This window comes from Carassius gibelio, chromosome A19 (genome assembly GCF_023724105.1).
Source record: "Carassius gibelio isolate Cgi1373 ecotype wild population from Czech Republic chromosome A19, carGib1.2-hapl.c, whole genome shotgun sequence".
Classification (NCBI taxonomy): domain Eukaryota; kingdom Metazoa; phylum Chordata; class Actinopteri; order Cypriniformes; family Cyprinidae; genus Carassius; species Carassius gibelio.
The window spans coordinates 26,641,222-26,662,646 of NC_068389.1; the positions used below are offsets into that span (position 1 = coordinate 26,641,222).

The window sequence follows — 21,425 nt, forward strand, 5'->3', positions numbered from 1 at the left end:
ATATATGATGTATTGTACAGTCTCTTGATGTTATATCTGATGCTTGATCTTTTGGGATTTTCAGTCTCAAAGGACACACTCGGGCTCCTGTAGTCGTGACCCCTGCTCAGTCGGGTCCCGTGTGTGGTGTGTGTTGTTTGTGGTGTGTAGTGTGTGTGTTGTGTGTGTTGTGTGTTGTGCTCAGTCTGCTCATGCGTGAGTGAAGTGTGCGGTCGAGTGTGGAGTGTGTCCTGCTGAGGGAGTCAGAGCGCGTTTGTAAAGGCTTTTGTCAGGATGATCGGGCCGGATGTGAAGGGTTTATAAAGGAAAGCCCTGCACCCCTCCCTCCCCAGCAGCCCCTTTGTCTGGCGCTCTCTGTGTTTGGGGTGTGTGAGTCGGGGGTGTAGATCCACAGCTCATGAACACCCAGCACTGCGTCTGATTGTGTGTCCTGTCATGGTTTGTGCTGGTTAATTTAACCCCTCGTGTGTTAGGTGACACGCAGCTGACGTCCAGTTATCATGTCTGAAATAATAACACTACATTTTTATCCAAACCGACTTACAATGCACGCAGGCTATACATTTATTTTATCAGTATGTGTTCTATGGGAATCGAACCCACAACCTTTTGCGTTGTTAGAGTAATGCTCTACCTTTGAGCCCTTTAAGAAGTTTCTGGCATTTTTAAGCAAAACTTGGCAATCTGAGTAAATCATGATTTTAAAAAGATTGTGGCTGGGATACTGGCTCTGCAATGCATTGTGGGATACACTACTAATGTAGGTGTGCATTGTATTTTTGTTCATTTTGCCTTTACAGGAGAGTTATTACAGTAAACTAACCTAAAATATAAAACTAAAACCACTTGAGCTGAAATTAAATAAACATTAATTGAATTTTCAATTAAATTTTTAATTATTATTTTATTTCAGCTAGTTGCGACTGAATATCAAATTTTTATTCAGTTTAACTTAAGGCCAAATACTTTAGGTAATTTATTTTATTTTATTTTGGGATTAAGTTTTATAAATATTTAAGAGTTTTTAAGTTGTGTTTGTTGTTGTTTGTAATGGACATTGTTTGAGGAGCTTCTAAACTATTTTTTGTTGTTTTTCAACAATAAAAATAAAAATTAATCAGTCAAATAAAATAATTAGTGCTGTCAAAAGATAAATCGTGATTAATCACATCCAAAATAAAAGTTTTGTTTACAAAATATATGTGTGTGTACTGTGTATACTTTTTAGGTATATATAAATACAAACATGCATGTATATATTTCAGAAAAATAGGTTATGTTTATATATTAAATATAAATTATATGAATATAAATATAGATGTGTAAATATTTCCACAGTATATATTGTATGTGTGTATTTATATACACCTAATAAATATACACTGAACACAAACATATATTATGTAAACAAAGCTTTTATTTTGGATGTGATTAATCACGATTAATCGTTTGACAGCACTAATTATTTTATTTGACTGATTGATCTTGATTGTCATTGTTGAAAACCTACAAAAAAATAGTTTAGACGCTCCTCAAACAATGTCCACAATTTTAACAATATTAATTTGTGATTAATCATTTGACAGCACTAAAAATATCTAAAACTGAATGAACGAAATGAATAAAAATTTATAAAATGTAAAAAATGCAATTACTAAAACTTAAACTAAAATTTAAATGAAAATATAAAATGTAATTCAAAAACAATGCTACTTACTACAGAAACAGTAAGAGTAGTGTGTTACTATGCTATTCTGAACATAATCAAAGAAAAGGGACTTCTTTCCAATGAGAATCGTATCAGACGTCCCGTTTCTAGAAACTGCGGTGTATTTGTTTTATAATCAGTTCTTTTGTGTTGGATTTTGGACGTTGTGAATGCAATCATGATGACTTTTCCTCTCGTAGCACAGTGTTCCTGTCAGACGCTCACAGATCTTGTGAGGATCCTGAATGAGTGAGAGCTTTAGAAAGAGCTCCTGCTGATAAAGCCCTTGATTGGATTCAGTCTCACACACACACACACACACACGCACACACACACACACACGTTTGTTTTTTATACTGTACAAACTGTATATTCTATGGCCCTACACCTAACCCTAACCCTCACAGGAAACTTTCTGCATTTTTACTTTCTCAAAAAAACTCATTCTTCATGATTTATACGTTTTTTGAAAAATGGGGACATGTGTTATGTCCTCATAAGCCACCCTCTCCTTGTAATACCTGTGTCATACCCATGTCATTATACACACACACACACACACACAGCTAATGACTACAGAATAACCCAAACCTCAGACCAGCCCTGAAAAGAAAACTTTGTTTGCTTTATGAATCATTTTACCCTTCAGAACATCTCCACTGGGTGTTTTTGTCAAATTTAGCTCACTTTTGAGGAACATTGCTAACCTAGACTTTCCTGGTGATTTGGATCTAAGATGCAAACGCTTTTTTTATTTGGTCTTATGGGATAAAATCTCCTGGTTTGATCCGTACACATGACTTTGACTAACATCGTGTCAGTAGTGTTTCGATGTGTTTACAGCACGAGTTGACGAGGTTAGTGTGGCTAACGTGGCTCTGCTGGGGCTAATTGATTGATTTCTCTCGAATGCCTCGGGCTGAAGAAACAAAAGTGTTTAGCTGCCTCTGTTCTTCACATTGTGTCTGTGAGGAGCAGCTGTAGCCGGAGGACATGGCTTCTCTACAGACCCCCGACACATCCGCTCAGAGATGCCCACGTACACAGCATCTGTAGATATTTAGAAATGTATTTATAAAGGACTGAAAGTGTAATGATGCTGCCTTTTAAGATATTTGATTTGGGCTAAATACTAAAACAAATGAAGGCAATCCCAGAATGTGTTATGCATCTGTAATCCACACAGTGTCTGTGCTTGAAATGCAGCACTTGTCACTTAATGTTATAAATAATAAATAACACGTTATAATTTAAATACATTATAATTGTAACTCTAAATTCTAAATTGTAAATTATATATTGCGCTTTTATTTATTCATTCATGTTTGTTATATGCATTATATTTTATTTAAATAAGATATGTTAAAAATGCATTGCAATATGGTTAGATGTTGACTGATGGAATTGAAATATTCATTTTATAATTGTGTTTTATTCAATAGAAAATGGTATTATTATTAATATGGTTAAAAATTAATTATAATATCATTTTTAGAATATAATATAATTTTTATATTTAATATTGTCATCAATGGTATATTTATAGTAATATTATAAATAATAATTATTATTATTATTATAATAATTACTATAATTAGTCCTTGAGTTATTTTTATCATAATAGTAAGTAAATAAATAAAACTTAATAATAATAATAATAATGTAATACTATGTAAAAATACTTTTAGAATTAATTGTAATAGTGATAACAATAATAGTTTTTTTTTTTTTTTTGGTTTATTTTAAAATTGTAAAAAAATGTGAAAGTAGACTAATAATAAAAATATAACTGTGTGACCGGCGCCTGAAAAGGCAGCTGTCTATTTAGGCAGTAAACATTAAGGCAGCTCACTAGGCTTTGTTACAGAGCTGTAGTATAAAGAAAACACACAGTGAGCATGCTGGGAAACACAAATGGCTGTTATGGGGACAGAGGCAATATAAAGGGACGCAGGTCAGCGTTGATTTGCAGTTGAGTTGGTAAACAGCCACTGTTGAAGGAAAGAGTCTGGGATTTGCATATTAATGAGGCTGCAGTGGCTCCTCCCCCTCTAGCCACTGGCCTTTCCTGAGTCAATCGGCTCAGTGGCCTCACCGAAGCGGAGCGACACGTCTCCATCTGTCTCCTGCGAGATCACTTCAGCCTGTTCCTGTGAGATCTGTGTGTTCCCATCGATCTGCGTGTCAGGGAACGGTGGATTATTGTCGTGTCGTGTGTCCTGAAGCAGGCCGGGGTCTGGGTCCTATGAGGATGTTTGAGAGCGCTGGGTGCTGGCTGACCCTCAGCACGGCCTCGGACAGACAGTCAGCCGCATACATGGAGAAAAGACGCTGCAGTCCCTTCCCTGTGTGCTGGGCCGCAGGTACACTTCAGACCGTTTGTGTGTCGGGGTTTAAAGAGTTAAACTGCAGTCAGTCATGTTTTGGTAGACATCTCTCCGAGAATAAACATGAGCTTTATTTTATTTAGTTTTATTCTATTATTTGTTTTGTTTCATTATGTTTATTTTGTTTGAATATTTTGTTAATTTGTTACATTTTTTAATTTCATTTAGTTTTATCTTGTTTTTTTATGTTTTGTTTTATTGTTTTCTTGTATATTTTGTTAATTTTGTGTATTGTTAACTAATTTTTATTTTGTTTTTTAAATATTTTGTCTTTATTTGTTTTGAGTTTTTTGTTGTTTTATCTTGTTTAGATTTTTATTATTGTACTTTATTTTGAGTTTTTAGTCTATTTTTTATTTTATCTTGGTTTTTTTTATCTATTTGTTGTTTTAATTATTTTTGTATTTGTTAACTTGTTTCTAATCTGTTTTTATCTAATCTTATTTTTTTCTCTTATTATAATTTATTTGTATTTTTCTCTTAATTTATTTTTGTTGTATTTTTTTTTAATTGCTAGTCTTATTTTATGTTTTAAATTTATTGTTAATCTTGTTTTTTATTATTCTATTCCATAAAATATTTTGTTTTTAACTGTTTTAATTTTTTTACTTTACCTTACCAGGGCCGTATACGTTAATTAACGCCATTCTGTGAAATATATTAAAGAATATAATATCATAATTTACATTAATATTTTAGCCAATGTTTTTCGCATCTTGCAAAGAGACATACAACATAATTAATCATAAAGCACATTATTGTGATTTTTTTGTTTTGCCTTATTTTCGTCAAGGAGATTAGATTTGATCTGTGTGTGTGTGTGTGTGTGTGTCTGTGTGTGTCTGTGTGTGTCTGTGTGTGTGTGTGTGTGTGTGTGTGTGTGTGTGTGTGTTCAGCACCTGCTCTTGACACTGTCCATCAGTCAAACACTCATTCAGTCTTAATCTGATTGACTCTTGTTTGACTGACAGTGTAAACGGTCTCAATGAGTGTGTGTGTGTGTGTGTCTTCACTGTTTTATTGTGTGTGTTCATCCAAAGAATCATGAAGATAGAAAATTTGATTTGAAAATGAAAAATTCTGACCAAGAACTGGACGTTTAGACAAGATGACAACATCTGATCGATGTAAAATGATCAACCACAGTTTGATTCTGGCTGTTAAATCTGAAGACATCTCTCAGAACAGAGCTGAATATACTGAGTAATATGGCTGGGATGTTACTAAGGGCCTCAAACACACACACACACACACACACACACACACACAGACACACACACATCCTTGTCCTAGGAGCCTGATAAAGATAGAGATCGAGATCATCTGTGACCCCTGAAGAGCAGGTGAAGGTTAATGGCTGCATCAGATTGAATCCACTGTGGTTTAATGTTGTGTGTGTGGACGGATGCAGATGGTTGCTCTGGTTGTGTTGTCGGACTGATTTGTGTGTTGGTCTGATCCTCCCACTTCATTTCAATACGTTTGCATGTGTGACGTATGTTAACATGCGCTTGAGAGCAGCCGTGTGTTCAGAGGTCACAGGAGGTCACGTAAGCATCCCTTGTTTGTTGCATCTCTTCTTTTGTATTCTCCCTTGCTCTCGTATCATTGAAAATTGTGTGTTAGCTGCGCTCAGACTGGTCTCATGCGGTCAGGAATGACTCATGACTCCTAGATGACGGAGATTCAGCGAAACAGTCGCCTGGAGTGACTCAGACGCGTCTGTGTGAACATCAGCCGCAGAGCTGTTGAATTCACCTGAACTGTGACGTTTCAGATTGTGAAATCATTAGAGATGCTCTGTACAGATTTGCTCGTGTTTGCTCACAGTGTGAAGAGATTTCCTTCAGCTTTGCCCATTTCATTCTTGATTACATGACCGTTTCCGTGCTGCTTTCTCTTGTATCTTATCAGCTTTATTATGGGAAAATAAATTCAGCCGAAAAAGATCAGCATTCGCTCTAAAGCCGTATGATATTTTAATCTGGCAGCACAGAGATGCATTGCACCGGGTTAAATGTTTAAATTTATTAATTTAGCATTTATTAATTTATCTAAAACTAATTGCCAATGAGGAAAATTGCATGCAGTTAGTTGTACACGTCAATAATATATACAATATACTATGCTATATATATATATGTGTGTGTGTGTGTGTGTGTGTGTGTGTGTGTGTGTATTATTGTTGGATTTAATAGTTTTTTTATAAATATTTTAAAATATAAAGAACAATAAAAAAAAAACACTAAATAAAAAATAGATTTATATGCTTTTAATTATATATTTTGTTGCTTTTTTATTATATTTAAAAAAATAAATAGTTATAGTAAATGCCTCTTGTTATTATGGATTAATTAAGGGCTTTTTTCAATGTTATTGAATTAAAAATAAACCGTTTTATCCGTTATTTTTACATCCTATTTATTTTTATGCATATAAGGGTTAGGATTCAATGTTCACGTTAACTTCAAACTCTACTGAACCCAGTTGTAAGTCGCTTCTCACTTGGTTTTAATTAGTAATGCTGTTATTTTTATTTATTTATTGCATGTAGAGTGTTGGAAGGTTCTTATGCAGACCGTATACACAAGGAAGCTCACTGGGTTATAAAGCAGAGCTTGTAAGTCTCTTTGTCCTACACGAACTTCAGTATTTGCTGTGTAAATGGCATGGGGGTGTGTCCTGTCTTAAGCCACGCCCCCACACACCTGGATGGCGTGAGGAATATGATGAGACATCAGTGATGTGCAGATAAACATGACTCACACACTGCTGTGGCTGGAGCAAGGAGACTTTACTGTATCTCAGAGGAAGAGGCTCGGCCGTGTGTGTGTGTGTGTGTGTGTGGTAAAGCGTTTCGTGTCAGATATTCCCCAGCCGTAACAGGCACAGACGTGTGTCGGGGATTTCTGTACGCCGCACGTCTCTCCTCATGTTCCTGGACAGAGATGGATGTGTATCGCACGACTCTGCTGTACTGTGTGTTTGCTGGCCCTTTCTGCTCACAGGTAGGACTGTCTGATGCTCATAGTTTCCAATGTGGCTTCAGATTGACGTCTGTTTAAACTACTGATCGAAAGTTTGTTGAAAACAACTTGATTTATTCAGCTAGGAAAAGGGTTCGATTTCAAATAAAACTGCTCTTTTGAACTTTCTATTCACCAAAGAATCTTGAAAAATAAAATATATCACAGTTTCCTCAATAATATGAAGCAGCACGACTGTTTTCAGTAGCAATAACAATCAGAAATGTTTCTTGAGCCGCTAATCAGTATATAAGAATGATTTCTGAAGATCATGTGACACTGAAGACTGGAGGAATGATGCTGGAAATACAGCTGTGCATCACAGAAATAAATTACATCTTAATAGATATTCACATAGAAAACAGCTATTTTAAATGATATAATATTTCACATTTTTTATTGTTTTTATTGTATTTTTGATCAAACAAATGGAGGATTGGTGAGCAGAAGAGACTACTTTAAAAACATTTAAAAATTAAAACATTTATAAAACATGAATTTGTTGATGTTTTATATATATATAGTAAAATAATATATTATAAATACATGTCTCAGATCTTTAAATGCATGTTTAACCTGCTCTGTCTCTCGATCTGACTGTGAAAGGACTCATTGTTTATCTTTTATTTGGATTAGTTTTATATTACACTGGAAACAGGAAGCACACACGGAGTTGTGTAACTGTGCTGCTGTGTGTGTGTGTGTGTGTTTGTTTATCTGTCTGCCGGCTGTGTTTCATGTCTGTGATGGTGATAAGTGGACGTCTGGGATTGTTGGAATGCTCCTGATGGGAATGATTCGCCTCAAAACCGCTCAAATATCAATCCTTCTGTCCTGCGTGTGTTGTAAAGTTTAATGTATGGTTAGATGATCATCAGAAATGTTGAGTGTTGAGAGTCAATCAACCCTTTAAAGGCTCCTTTAGCTGGAAACCACCGTAACCAGCATTAGATAGCGAGAAGGAAGTGTAATCTTCAGCTTGATCTGGTGAGGTGTGAAAGCATGACCCTGATGTAACTGTGAGTAGCTGTCCATCTGCTCTTATATTACACATCTTTATTTCACAAGTACATTTATCGCTTCACCATATTTCACCATGCGTCTCTCGAGTCACTTCATACACCAAGAGCGAGAAATGTGCTTAGATTGGATCAGAGCTGTGAGAAATGTGAGAAGACAGAAGAAAGTTCTTCTCACTTGGGAAACCGTGTTCGCTTTTATTGCCTGTGAAATTAATTTTATGGACAAAATAGGGATGCATGATTTAGGGGGAAAATCGAATAGCAGTTTTTCTGACAAATTCAAATTGTTATTTTAGAATCTATTAAAAAACTATTAATTACAGTTTTATGTTATTATAGTTTTTATTTTGTTTTTAACATTTTCCGTTATTTTAATCTAACTTAAGGTTTTAATAATCCTGTTGTGTTTTTGTCTTTTTATATATATATATATATATATATATATATATATATATACATACATACATACATACATACATACATACATACATACATATATATATATATATATATATACACACACACACACACATATATATATATATATATATATATATATATATATATATATATATATATATATATATATATATATATATATATATATATACACAGTATATAGTTTTTATTAGTTTTAAATCTAGTTCTTTTAGGTCATCAAGTTAAACTTAATGAAAATTTGAGTTTTTTGGCAACTAGATGAAATACAATAAGTCTATTTTTAATATTTTATTTGATTTCGGTTAATGTTTATTTTATTTCAGGTAACAATCTTTTAGTGGTTTACTGTTATAATAACCCTTATTTAAAGGGCTGCACAATTTGGCTACATTTTTGTGATTGTATATCAATAATCATAATAATTATTATTATTACTATTTACTGCTATTTTTAAATAAACACATATCGAACAAAATATCGCTACATTACACTGTAAATTAGAATAAAAGAAAAAAAAATTATATTTTAGGAAAAAACAGAAGTGCATCACTTCACATTGAAACACGATGTGAATATATTTATTTAATTTATTTAAAATTAAATGATTGCAATAATTAATCAGACTACAGCCCTGACCTGTTTTCCCTTCGCTCTTGTTTCTGCACAGAATATGACAGACACCTAGCGCACAGTAAAGGCATGGCGACAGCGTACCTGGAGCCCAACCACACCCTGGGCGCCGGGGCCAAGGCCCGTCTCAGCACCGGGACAGAGCGGGCCCCCGGGGCCCCGGACAGAGTCCTGAAGGTCTTCCATCACTTTGAGAACAACAGTGAACACAGCACCTGGTCCAGTAACATCCGGCATGGAGACGGCACCGACGTCAGGGTGAGAGAAAGATCACAGTATCTGTGAGGATCAGTATCTACAGCTGATAGAATCTGTCTGGGTCTTTATGCTGACAGAACCAGTCTCTGAGGGGTTATGGATTCTGGCTTTTGTAGTCTTTAGCTGGTCTGAGTTGTCTGGCTATTTCTCATTAATGATTTTCTTCTTACTACTGTTATCTGAGAATCTACCTGTCCAGACATATTAATTTCTTTTTTTAATTAAGTGCATTTAAAAAAAAAAATTTTTCTTTCAAGTGCTATTGTTTAAATGTATAGTATTTTAAGTATGTAAAGAAAAAAAAAAGATAATTTAATTAAAATGTATAAATGTGCAAATTGTTTATAATTTATAAAATCATATTTATTATATACATATTTAATTTTATTTGTTATATAAATATTTGTTTATAATTTATAAAACCTCAATTAATAATAAATAAATCAGTAAATTGTGTAATATATTTTATTATTATTTTATTAATTTTTTTATTGTATAATTTTTTGGTTATATATTTTTCTAACAAATCCAGATAAAACTTTAGTTACACTATTTTTATATTTATTAATAATGCAAATAAACAAATAAAAAATAATTTAAAGTGTTATTAACACATAATTCAAATTATGTAGCTGTTAAAAAAACTACAGCTGTTTTGAATTAGTTTTTTTTTTTTTTCGTAAACTAACAAATCCAGATGGTCACATGGTCATTAATAGTGATTAGCATGTGTTTAGGTCTAGTTGTTTGGCTGAACTTTTGTTTGTTTTTAATCGGGTAAACCAATTTTCTTCAAGGGTGTTTAGAGTTAGTAGACCACTTCAGACCAGCAACAATCCTCTTTATAGCCAGTCTCTTGATTTTTTTCAGGATGGGTTTGATAACAAACAGCTGAAGCCTCAAAGTTTCTGAATGAACGTCAGGTTTGTAAATCTGTCCTGTCGAAGCTCGGCTTTCACTGAAGAGCTTAGTTTTCCCTCCTGAAGTTGAATCCATTACAGACTGTGAGGGGAACGGGTTAGAGACGCAGCAGTTGTATTGATCAGCGTCTGTGTTAAGTGAAGTGTTTGGCAGGAAGGATAAACATTCTGTTCCTCTTGATCAGATGGTCTCTGGTGATTTCTCATGTTTCCACTCTGACCGCTGTGGCCTTTATAAATGACCTGCACTGTCTGGACGCAAACTCTCTTCATGCATGGTCATTTAGAGTCAACAAGAGTATCTTTTGGTCTTATTGTGCCTGAAATTAGACTAGTGGACAGCAAACATCCAAAATACATTTTATTGCACTTTATCTATTTGCATCTGTAGATTTTAATCACTATGTATTCATTTAATGTTTATGTCTCCACTTCAGTGGCACTTACATAGACCAAACTTACTGTAAACACTACAAAACAATATGACAGTATTAAATAAAGAAATTAGTGTATTATATAAATAAATGGATATATAATCAGTATTATAAAGCAATACTCTTTTATTCATAATCTATATTCTGAATGTTTTTAAAGAGGGATTTGTTGTATTTTTTCTGTCTGTTTTGTTGACAGTATTTTCTGTCTTTTTTATTGCATGATGGAAAGAGATATCCATAATTAGTGGTCAACCGATATATCGGCCGATATTTGTCATTTTTCAAATATCGGTATTGGTCGATACGCTTTTTCTGCTTGGCGATGTGTTCGAGGTGGGACTTTTATTTTGACGGTGCACACAGTGCTCAAACTCTCTCTCTTGTTTGTCATTGTTATTAACAGTTCTGTCTAAAACGGATAGAAGTCTGTCTAATATTCAGATAGAATAATTAAACAAAGAATGCATGTTTCTTTTACAGATTTATTTTTTAATCCATTGTCAAATTATTTCAAATTTCTAAAATATTAATAATAATATATATATATATATATTTTTAAATCTTATCTGCTTTATATCGGCTATCGGCCACCTGCTTTCCAAGATATCGGCATTGGCATCAGCTGTCAAAAAACACATATCGGTCAACCACTATCCATAATCTCCTTAGTAAAAAAACATTTTCCTCTAATATGTCAACAAAATCAGACAAGCACTTTTAAATTAGACTTTGTCCAATGTTAGATTTCTGTTCTGGGAATGTATGCAAAGTGAGTGAATATTTAATTAAATAATGCATCATTTGCATCTTTAAAAATAACGAAAACACTGGTCAGTTTTGAGATGCTGGCCTGTTTTGCTTCTATAACATCTTATTTCAGACTAATGAAAAAACATCCGAGATCTGTAGATTTGAATTATACATATCTTTAATGTTTTAATCACTTCCGTAGCACTCACATACACCAACATTTACAGTTTTATATTAATATCTGTTCTGAAGATTTGTTCATACATCATTCACCTGATTTTTTTATCAATAGTTCCCCAAAATGTCAACAAAAAAAAAACAGGAATTCTGAATATGGCCCTGTCCAAATGTATGCATATTTAACTAGATAATACTACATTTGCATATTAATCAGAAAATGTGTCTTAATGTAATATGATGAATCAGCAGGGGAAGACATTGGTAATATCTATTAGTTATAATTTTTTACATATTCATCTGTGGTGTGTTGTCTTAACCCAGAGAAAAAAGTGTTCTGATCTTTGAGAACATGCAGAGGTCTGGCTGGTCTTTAGTGGTTGAAGAGAAGTGGAAAAACACTTAAAGTGTGATACAGTTAAACTTCAACTGTATTCAAATTTGAAACCATGTCATTTCTGCTGAAAATGGCTCATTTCTTTTACAGAAGGAAAAACTTTTACATTGCTCGTGTTAGCTGTCATTATTTGGCAGTCCCTTTGTTTAAGAGCATCTGCTTAATGAATAAATGAATATGTAAATATAAATCAAATGCATTAGCATTGAGATCTAAATATAAAATAACAAGGCAGGAATGACAACTTCTAAATGACAATTCGCATGCAAATAATTTGTGATGCTAATGATGCTGAGCTGAACATTCAGAAATTAAATGCATGCTTTACTTTTTGTTGTTACATGTAGTCACAGATTTAAAATATATGTGAATTCATTAAACATTTGAACATTAAAGCATGTCAACATATTCTGTCACACCAAATACACAAAATAAGGATCTTTAAAAATGCATCACATGACTCCTTTAACATATCATATAGTTAAGTTCATTTGAAATGCAGATCTACACCGTAGCGATTATCTCATTAAACTCAAAGCGCTTTAATTACTCTAATGGGAGATTTGCTGTTGTTTCAGTCTCAGATTAACCAGCCGATAGCAAACAGCTTGTCATCCACTTGTCTTTGCTCATGTCCTCCGGATATTTGAAGGGCTGAATAGTCACTTAACAAAATGCATGTTCATTTCAGTTTCATGCACTGAAAAAAAAAAATTATAGAAACAAATTAGCATATTATAAAATTAATTTTAAAGAAATTGCAAGTAACAGTGAATTAAAGTTACAAATTAAGTAGAAAGATTGAAATAGTATATTCTTCTAAAACATGCTCTCATAATTTTTATTTACAACTTCATTTTTACATAATAATATTTTACAGTGGGTGCCTTGTTCCGATATAAATGTGACCCTGGAGCACAAAACCAGTCATTATGGTAGATTTTTATAAATGCAGATTCATACATCATCTGAAAGCTGAATATATAAGCTTTCCAGTAATGTATGGTTTGTTAGGATATAATGATATATGGCCGAGATACAACTATTTTAATATTTGGAATCTGAGGGTGCAAAAAATCTATATTGAGAAAATCTCCTTTAAAGTTGTGTAAATGAAGTTCTTAGCAATGCATATTACTAATCAAAAATGAAGGTTTTATATGTTTATGGTAAGAAATGTACAAAATATCTTCATGGAGCATGATCTTTACTTAAAGGGGTTATATAATGCTACATGCACTCTTACAAGTTGTTTGAACTGAAATGTGTGTTGGCAGTGTGCGTACACAACCACCCTATAATGATAAAAATCCACCAAGTAGTTTATCTCTTTAAATGTTTTCCCCTTTCTCAAATCGAGCCGTCTGACCGTCGGAGGCCCCTCCCATGATTATTTGATTGACAGCAGCGTTTCAGCACAGACTTGTGTCTTACCTCAGACCCGCTAATGTGCTAATTAGCTAGTTTCACTATGAATGTGGCTAAAGTAAACAGTCTCTCAGAGAGCAGATCAGAATTAAAGGGGCGGAGTCAGCAGAGCTCATTAGCATTAAAGTAGAATCTGACAAACCAGCCTGTTTTGAAAAGAGCTGTATTTGACAGTGGAAAAAAAAGGTGTTTTTTACACTAACATTGAGAAATTTTAAACAAACTATGTTACAGACTTTTCATTAAGACCCTAAAGAATCATAGCAACTTGTGGAAAATTGGCATTATATGACCCATTTAATATCTTAAATTATTTTTGGCATAAAAGAAAAATCGATAATTATGACCCATACAATGTTTTTTTGGCTATTGCTACAAATATACCCCAGAGACTTAAATTTAAATTAAATTTAAAAAATGTAAATTTATGCATTTAGCAGACGCTTTTATCCAAAGCGACTTACAGTGCATTCAGGCTGTCAATTTTTACCTATCATGTGTTCCCGGGGAATTGAACCCCCAACCTTGCGCTAGCTTGCTTGCTAACACAACACTCTACCAGTTGAGCTACAGGAACACAAGGACTTAAGACGGCTTTCAGGGTCACAAATATTTGGATGCAACATTTTCTCTGATGACTGATGATCCAGATCTTACAGAAAACAAACATACAGTAGATGCCGGGATAGCGCTCCCAGTGCCAGGGTGCATTGGGGAATCCAGCTCTGTTGTCCCCGCACACCACGGGTTCGCCAAACCATCAGTGGTAATCAGAAAGCCATGTGTAGAAGGAGGTTCCAGATGAACTGTGCTCGGTTTATAAGTCATGTCCTGCTGGTAAAGCCTAACACTGAACTGTCCTGACGGTCCTTTTAGCCTGAAAATGGTCCACAGACGGAGCTTTGGGGGACTCCGGCTGTGAACGTGCCATCATAAATATGCCGTGTTTTGGCTGGAGTGTCAGTGTGAGTTTTTAGACCTGATGAAACGCGTGATCTAGTCTGTGAAGAGTACTGTAGTGTGTTTGCTGTCTGCGAGATGATGTCTGGGTGCGTTATTGTAGTGTCTGTCTCTCGGTTTTTTAAGGTTATTCGGTCTGCACAAAGACACCAGAAGGGAATTTAAATATATATACCACACAAGGTTGATTGTTGAAGTAAAATTAATCTGATGTCACAGATCTGCATATACTGGTCAGAAATATTCATTTCATAATTTTTATTTTGTTTTTAACGTTTGTGTAACATATTGTGAGGTTGTTTTCACACTGATGCCACATTTTTTCATTGGTTATTAATAATCTTACATTCTGGTTTCTGTCCTTCCAGGTTCAAAATTTATTCAAATAAATGAATAAATACATAATAACAATCGACTGAGATGAAGTGCAGTTCATTTAAGTATTTCAGTCAGTGTTATCTTGGTATTATGCATATACTAGCATATTTTTTATTTCATATTTTCTTTTGTGTATATTTTCAGTTTATAGTTATTTTAGTTGTTACATTTTAGTAATTTTGTTGTGTTTTTATTAGTTTGTTTTATACACACACACACACACACACACACACACACACACACACACACATATATATATATATATATATATATATATATATATATAGAATTAACAAAAATAATTTTTAATAGTTTGTTTCAGTTAAGAACACTGAACACTCGTTTGGTTATTTAAAATATGACATTATCAATTAAATTGAATTTGTAAATGTCATTTTCTCTTTGAATTTCCAGTGACATTTATTGTATATTTTGTGCATTATATTTATATATTAATTTTCAGTCAAATTTATACTAAAAATAACTATATTCTGATCTATACCATGACCGTATAAAGTTACAAATATTGTTGTGAAATTTACAGTGAAAATGAAAGTTGGAGTTGGAGTACTTTGTAAGTTATTGTGAAGTACATTAGGCTGATATTAGATCTTATTTATCTAACTATTTTGCATCTGATTAGATCATTAATGTAGCCATGGCAATAATCCACCTCATAGAATCAGTATTTATTCTGGTTCTTATGTGATTATGTAATCCATTTAGTGTGTAACCAGAATGACTTTCAGACACATTGCCAGAATCCGTCTGAAGTGAATGCCTATATGTGTGTGTGTGTGTGTGTGTGTGTGAGCCGTTGGCAGCTCTACCCGTGTCCGTAATCCAATCAGTGAGGTCCACGGCGGTGTCATAGCAACAACCCAGCTTCCGTGACGACCGCATCACTTTCACATCCTGTTTATTACATTCTGAGAGCATCATCTCAGCAGCAGTGATGTCATCGGAGTCATGTGTGGGACAATCAGTGCAATTCCTCTATGATGAGGACTGAAAAATGGTTTAAAGGGTTTAAATGAAAATAAAAAAAAGCTTTTAAATATTCTTAGAGGGCGTTAGTCAAGTAATGTATAAAAGGAATACAACAGAACAGAGAACACTAACCCACTAACTCCAAACATTTGAAGACTTAAGTGACCGTCTGGCTCTGCACATGCAGTAAATGTGTTGAGGTGGATTTACACGGCAGGATCCAGGTCGGATCCATTACGCTTTCTAATCACTAAATAACAGCCGCAGGATTTTTACGGTTCTATAAATCAGTTTATATATCGCAGTGTGTTTCAGGATCTTTATGAGCGTGAATTGTGTGTTTTGTGTCTGCAGGGAATCATCCAGAAGATCGTGGACATTCATAAGGTCAAACACGTGGCTTGTTTCGGGCTGCGTCTCACTCACGTGCCGTCGGGCGACATCCACTGGCTCCACCCAGATATGGGCGTGTCCCACGTGAGGGAGAGATACGAGCAGAAGCGCCCACAGGACGAATGCAGGTAAATCATTCACACACGCTTTGCATGCAATAAACATTCAGGAGCTGTAATGCTGCCTAATAAACCCAGCTTTGACGGCAAATGGACTCTGGTCCATCCTGATCTGAAATATTACTTATAACCATTCATTTTTGCACTTAAAATTGTTTTTGTATTTTTTGTACAATTATAATATTTTGATCTTATCATTTATCTTGATACTTTCAATATATTTTAGTTCACATCATAGTTTAAGTCTTAAACATTTTGTCATGTGCTTTTGTAATTGTTATTAGTTTTATTACTTACCAAAGCAATTTTTTTAACGTTTAAGTTTTGTAGTAATAGGTTAGTCATTAGTTTTAGCTTTTTTTTTTAATTTATGTACTGACTGATTAACAATGACGAATATATTTGTTAATCGAACTTGATAAAAATATAACATTGTTCATTGTTAGTTCATGTTAGTTCAGGTCCATTAAATAAAATTAACATGCAGCTTTTGATTTTAATATTGCATTAGTAAATGTAAAAAAATAACATTTATAAGAATATATATATATATATATATATATATATATATATATATATATATATATATATATATATATATATATATTAGTTTAAGTAATAAGTTATTAGTAAAGCACTTTTGTCTTGTTTATTAGTTTGGATATTTACATTATTTCAAAATATTATAACATATATTTATGTATGTATATTAAAATATTAAATATTTTGTATTAAAATGCAAATATTTCTGTTTAGCTCTAATTTATTTTTGTTAATAATTTTAGTACTTAAACTAATTTAACTTATTTATTTATTAAGTTATTTATTATTTTATCTAATGTTGATATTTTATTTTAATTTAACTTAATATGCTGAAATAACACGCTTAATCAGCTTATTTTTGTATAATTTTTTAAAAACAGTTTTAATAGTTTTGGTTAACAATAACAACACTGTGTCGAAGATGACAAAAGTTCCTCTTAATTGATTACAGATTGATTCAGGTTTGCGATATTTCTTGCATCACATAGATTTAGATTCTGACCCTTCCTGAACATTATATATTATTATTATAGACCATTATTGACCAGCCTTAACTGGTTTACTGATCTCAGCTTGACCAGGCAGGTTTCATGCATTTTTTAGCAGCTCAGGTTGGGAGACCGGCTCAAACCAGCATGTGTTTTTTTAAATCTACCTTGTTATTTAAGGTTGTTTTTCTGAATGAAAGCGCATCTTCTGCATTATAAACATCACATGTATCTGTATGGGACATGAGGGCTAGGGCTTGTGGCAGTAGGAGTATTTAAATTCATCGTCCTATAAATTTAGTGTGCCTGTGGCCGGCCTTTTCTTTGTCTGTGTCCATCTGTGTGTGTGTGTTTTATTTTATCAGAGTCTCTGACATGTTCCCTCACAGATGGTATTTTTATGTCACCTTGTCTCTACCCACAATGCACCAGCGGAGCCGTCAGGCCCTTGTGCCCCGTGAAGCAGCTGCGCGTCTATTCACCGCCGCTAATTCACTCTCACCAGCTTTTGTTATGTCACTCACAGCATAAAGACTGAAAAGAGCGCCGGTGATTTTATATCCCGCCTTTTAACTGTCCCATACACAAGCTGCTGTTTGAGAAGGCCTTTACGTCAGAAAGGCTTGACGTATCTCATCTGATCTGATCTGATCTCTTGGAGGGAGAGTATTTGTGCTTTTGCTGGTGTTGTGGATGAGTATGTTCTCAAAATTCAAGATACTGATTTCACAATGTGATTTTCGAACAATTTAAGACAAATTATGAATGAGAATATGTCCTTTCATCATTTCTCAGACTAAATGCTGCACACGTCTTTGTGAAATTGAAATTTTAAAACAAATCCCAAAAATCTATCACATGAACAAACTAAAGCCATTTTCTGTGCTTTTATAATTTAAAATGACAAGCAACCACTGCATTTGAATCACGGTCTAAATAAAGATGCTGAATACACGACGCATGAACAGAGATTGATTCAGATTAGATTGTATCATTTTGAAAGTTAAAGGAAAACACAATGGTCTGGCTTCAGTTGTGCGAAACTATACTACATAAAACATCTGCATCTACATTCACTCTCTGACAGCAGGTGGCGCTTATGGAGCAGCAGCGATACAGTTGTAAACAAAGCAGTGCTGCTCTTATAAACACTGCTTTTATATGCATTATACAGAGGCAAATGAAATTAAAATATCAGTTCCCTCAGAAAAACACTTATTTACACCCCAAACTGTATCGCGATTCGTTTAACATCTCAACTGCCTTGAATCATCACAGTTTTTCATTGATTTTCAACCGGTGCGTCATTACATCATGAATGATAAACTGGGACCAGACCATCATAAAACCTTCAGTCTGGATCTTCCTGGTCTCATATAGCAAATCTACTTCCCTTAGTTTCTTCTCTCAGTATCTCATTTCATTATTATGAAACGGTGGGAAATCCCGGCCAGATTCTGTCCTGCATTCATTCCCAACAGTTGAATTACTCCCATTCTGACGTTTTACAGAGAATTATATATTGTTAAAAATGAAAAAAAAAAGCCAAAAAATACATGTTGATAAAAAATATATATATATAAATAGATTTATATTTATTTATTTATATACATTTTCAATTGCTTTACTTGATTATATTTTATAATTTTTTTTCTCAATTTTTCTTTATATTATTAATTAAAATAACGTTCAAGTCAATTTTATTTAATTATAATTTGTAATTTTCATGACATTTGTTGTTTATTTGTTAGATATTAATTTGTTAGCTAATTTGATTCTGCTTTCAGTCTAGTTCTCTTAGCTCAAACACACACACACACACACACACACAAACACACAAACACACACTCCCTTCTGTCTTTTCATGTGTATAAATAACTTGATTAAAAAAATGTATGATGTATTATTATTTAAAATTGATTATTATTATTTAAAGTGATTATTAAAATAAATAAAAAAATTAATTATTACTTTAAATATTTTAATAATTACTTTAAACATTACTTTATAATAAAGTACTTTTGCAATACTGCTTTTGTTATTTTTATCTATCATTAGGAAGCATCTTTATGTACTTTGAAAACTGCTAAATAAAATATATTATTTTTATTATTATTTAAAATATATTATTATTATAATTTAAAGTAATTATTAAAATATATATTTAATATAATATATTACTGTTTTTTTGCTTTAATAATTTTGTACATTTTATCTATCATAAAACATCTATGTACTTTGAACACTGCTCAATACATAAAATATTATTATTATTATTAAAGGTAATATAATAATAGTGCAAATAGAATGAACATTTAAGAATAAAACTATAGTATATAAAATAAGTAAATAAAGTAAAATAACGATGTATAAAATAAAGTTCTGTTATTTAATTTAATTTGATCTATTTTTGTTTTACTGTTTTTGTCATTTCTTTAGAGCTTCTTTGAGTACCCTGAAAAGTGGTTGATAAATAAAATATTATTTTTATTTAAAATGACATAATAGTCCATAATAGTGTAAAAAAGGAACCCTGTTTTATTTTATTTTATTTTATTTAAATAATATACTTAATTGTCAAAAATCATGCAAAACAACTTAATTCTTCCCAAAACAAAATTATTTTGTGCTAAGTAGTCCCTTAGTTTTTCTGTTAAGTTGGTGGTGAAAGATGAGTTTCCTCATGAGATCGAGTCTGTTATCAGCACGTGTGTGTGTGTGTTAGAGAGAGAGAGAGAGAGAGAGAGATGGTTTAGGCATACGGTGATTCTTCCGGTCATGACTCTTTTATTTAGTGTGTTTTTCTCTCTCTTCTTCAGGTATGAGCTGAGGATCCGTTACCTGCCCAAAGGCTTCCTCAATCAGTTTGCTGAAGACAAACCCACTCTCAGCTATTTTTATCAGCAGGTGGGTGAAGGTGTCCTTGCAGCGTCCCGCTTCATTCATTCATTCATTTATTTATTTATAAAGGGACCATGCATAATTTTTAACATAAAATTCACATTTCATGCATTGCACCTGATTTAGCCAAAGGCAAATTTTCATCCGTAGTCCCCAGGCAGGTCAACACTTACAAAACACAGAAAATACCTATATGTTAACATACAATAAATACATACACACATACTGTCAGGGCCATAAATGGCTGTAAAATAACTAAATCAATTTATCTACACCAGTCTTAGTGGTTACATAGTTGGTTTGATTTAAAAAAAGATTTTAACTTAAATTTAAAAAGACCATGAGTTTTACACCCTTTTATGTCCTCTGGTAGGGCATTCCACTGATTAGTGGCTTTCACTGTTAAAGATTACAGCCCAAATGCAGAACGACCAAAGGGAACTAGACAATTACTCATATGCGATAGTCTGGTTGATCTCACAAACGTTTCACAGCGAAGATGAATAAAGTCACCTAATACAGAAGGAGCCAGACCGTTTCAAATTTTGTGAACCATACACGTGCTGGAATAAAGTCTAAAATTGTCAAAGTTTAAAAAAATATATGTTTCTATGCTCCTACAAGAATGAAGATGGTTAGGTTTTTTATCAAAAAAATGTAACGTCTGTTTATATAGCGATTTCAAGGGTTTAATAACAGTTTCACCAGCTTGAGCCCAACATGTCAAACAATAAGACATGTGAGAGAAGATTGTAGCATGCATCAGAGCCTTAGCTCTAATTTGTCTGAAGTTTGCCATATTGTATTTAATATTCCTCACCATTTTCTTTACATGTTTTTTTAAAACTAAGATTAGAGTCCAATGTTAAACCAAGATAATTTAATTCATTAACTATTTCTATCTTTTCATCATTAATAAATATTGCAACATCAGGAGATTTAACTTTTGTTTTTGTGAAAAAAATTCCTTTAATTTTACTAATATTCAAGCTAAGACATGATTGTTCCAGCCACTGTGTAACTCTTTCAATAGCAGATTTTAACTTCTCAGCTGCTAATTCAGCTGTTCTCG

The 21,425-nt window shown here is 33.1% G+C and overlaps 2 protein-coding genes across 23 annotated transcripts in view; one reads left to right on the forward strand and one right to left on the reverse strand.

Moving 5' to 3' along the window:
- LOC127935318 (60S acidic ribosomal protein P1-like) overlaps nt 1–21,425 on the reverse strand; it is a 568,794-nt gene that overhangs the window by 506,190 nt on the left and 41,179 nt on the right. The window lies entirely within an intron of this gene.
- The window catches only part of LOC127935309 (focal adhesion kinase 1-like), an 85,897-nt gene that overhangs the window by 26,900 nt on the left and 37,572 nt on the right, over nt 1–21,425 (forward strand). For 9 of the 14 annotated variants that reach the window (XM_052533054.1, XM_052533055.1, XM_052533059.1 and 6 more), the window contains 3 exons: nt 9,252–9,472; nt 16,264–16,430; nt 20,272–20,359. In XM_052533054.1, coding sequence (XP_052389014.1) covers nt 9,252–9,472; nt 16,264–16,430; nt 20,272–20,359 — 476 coding nt within the window. Of the gene's footprint in view, nt 1–3,799; nt 4,072–6,949; nt 7,104–9,251; nt 9,473–16,263; nt 16,431–20,271; nt 20,360–21,425 lie in introns of those variants that run through there. The other 5 variants (XM_052533058.1, XM_052533061.1, XM_052533064.1 and 2 more) reach the window with 3 other exon arrangements.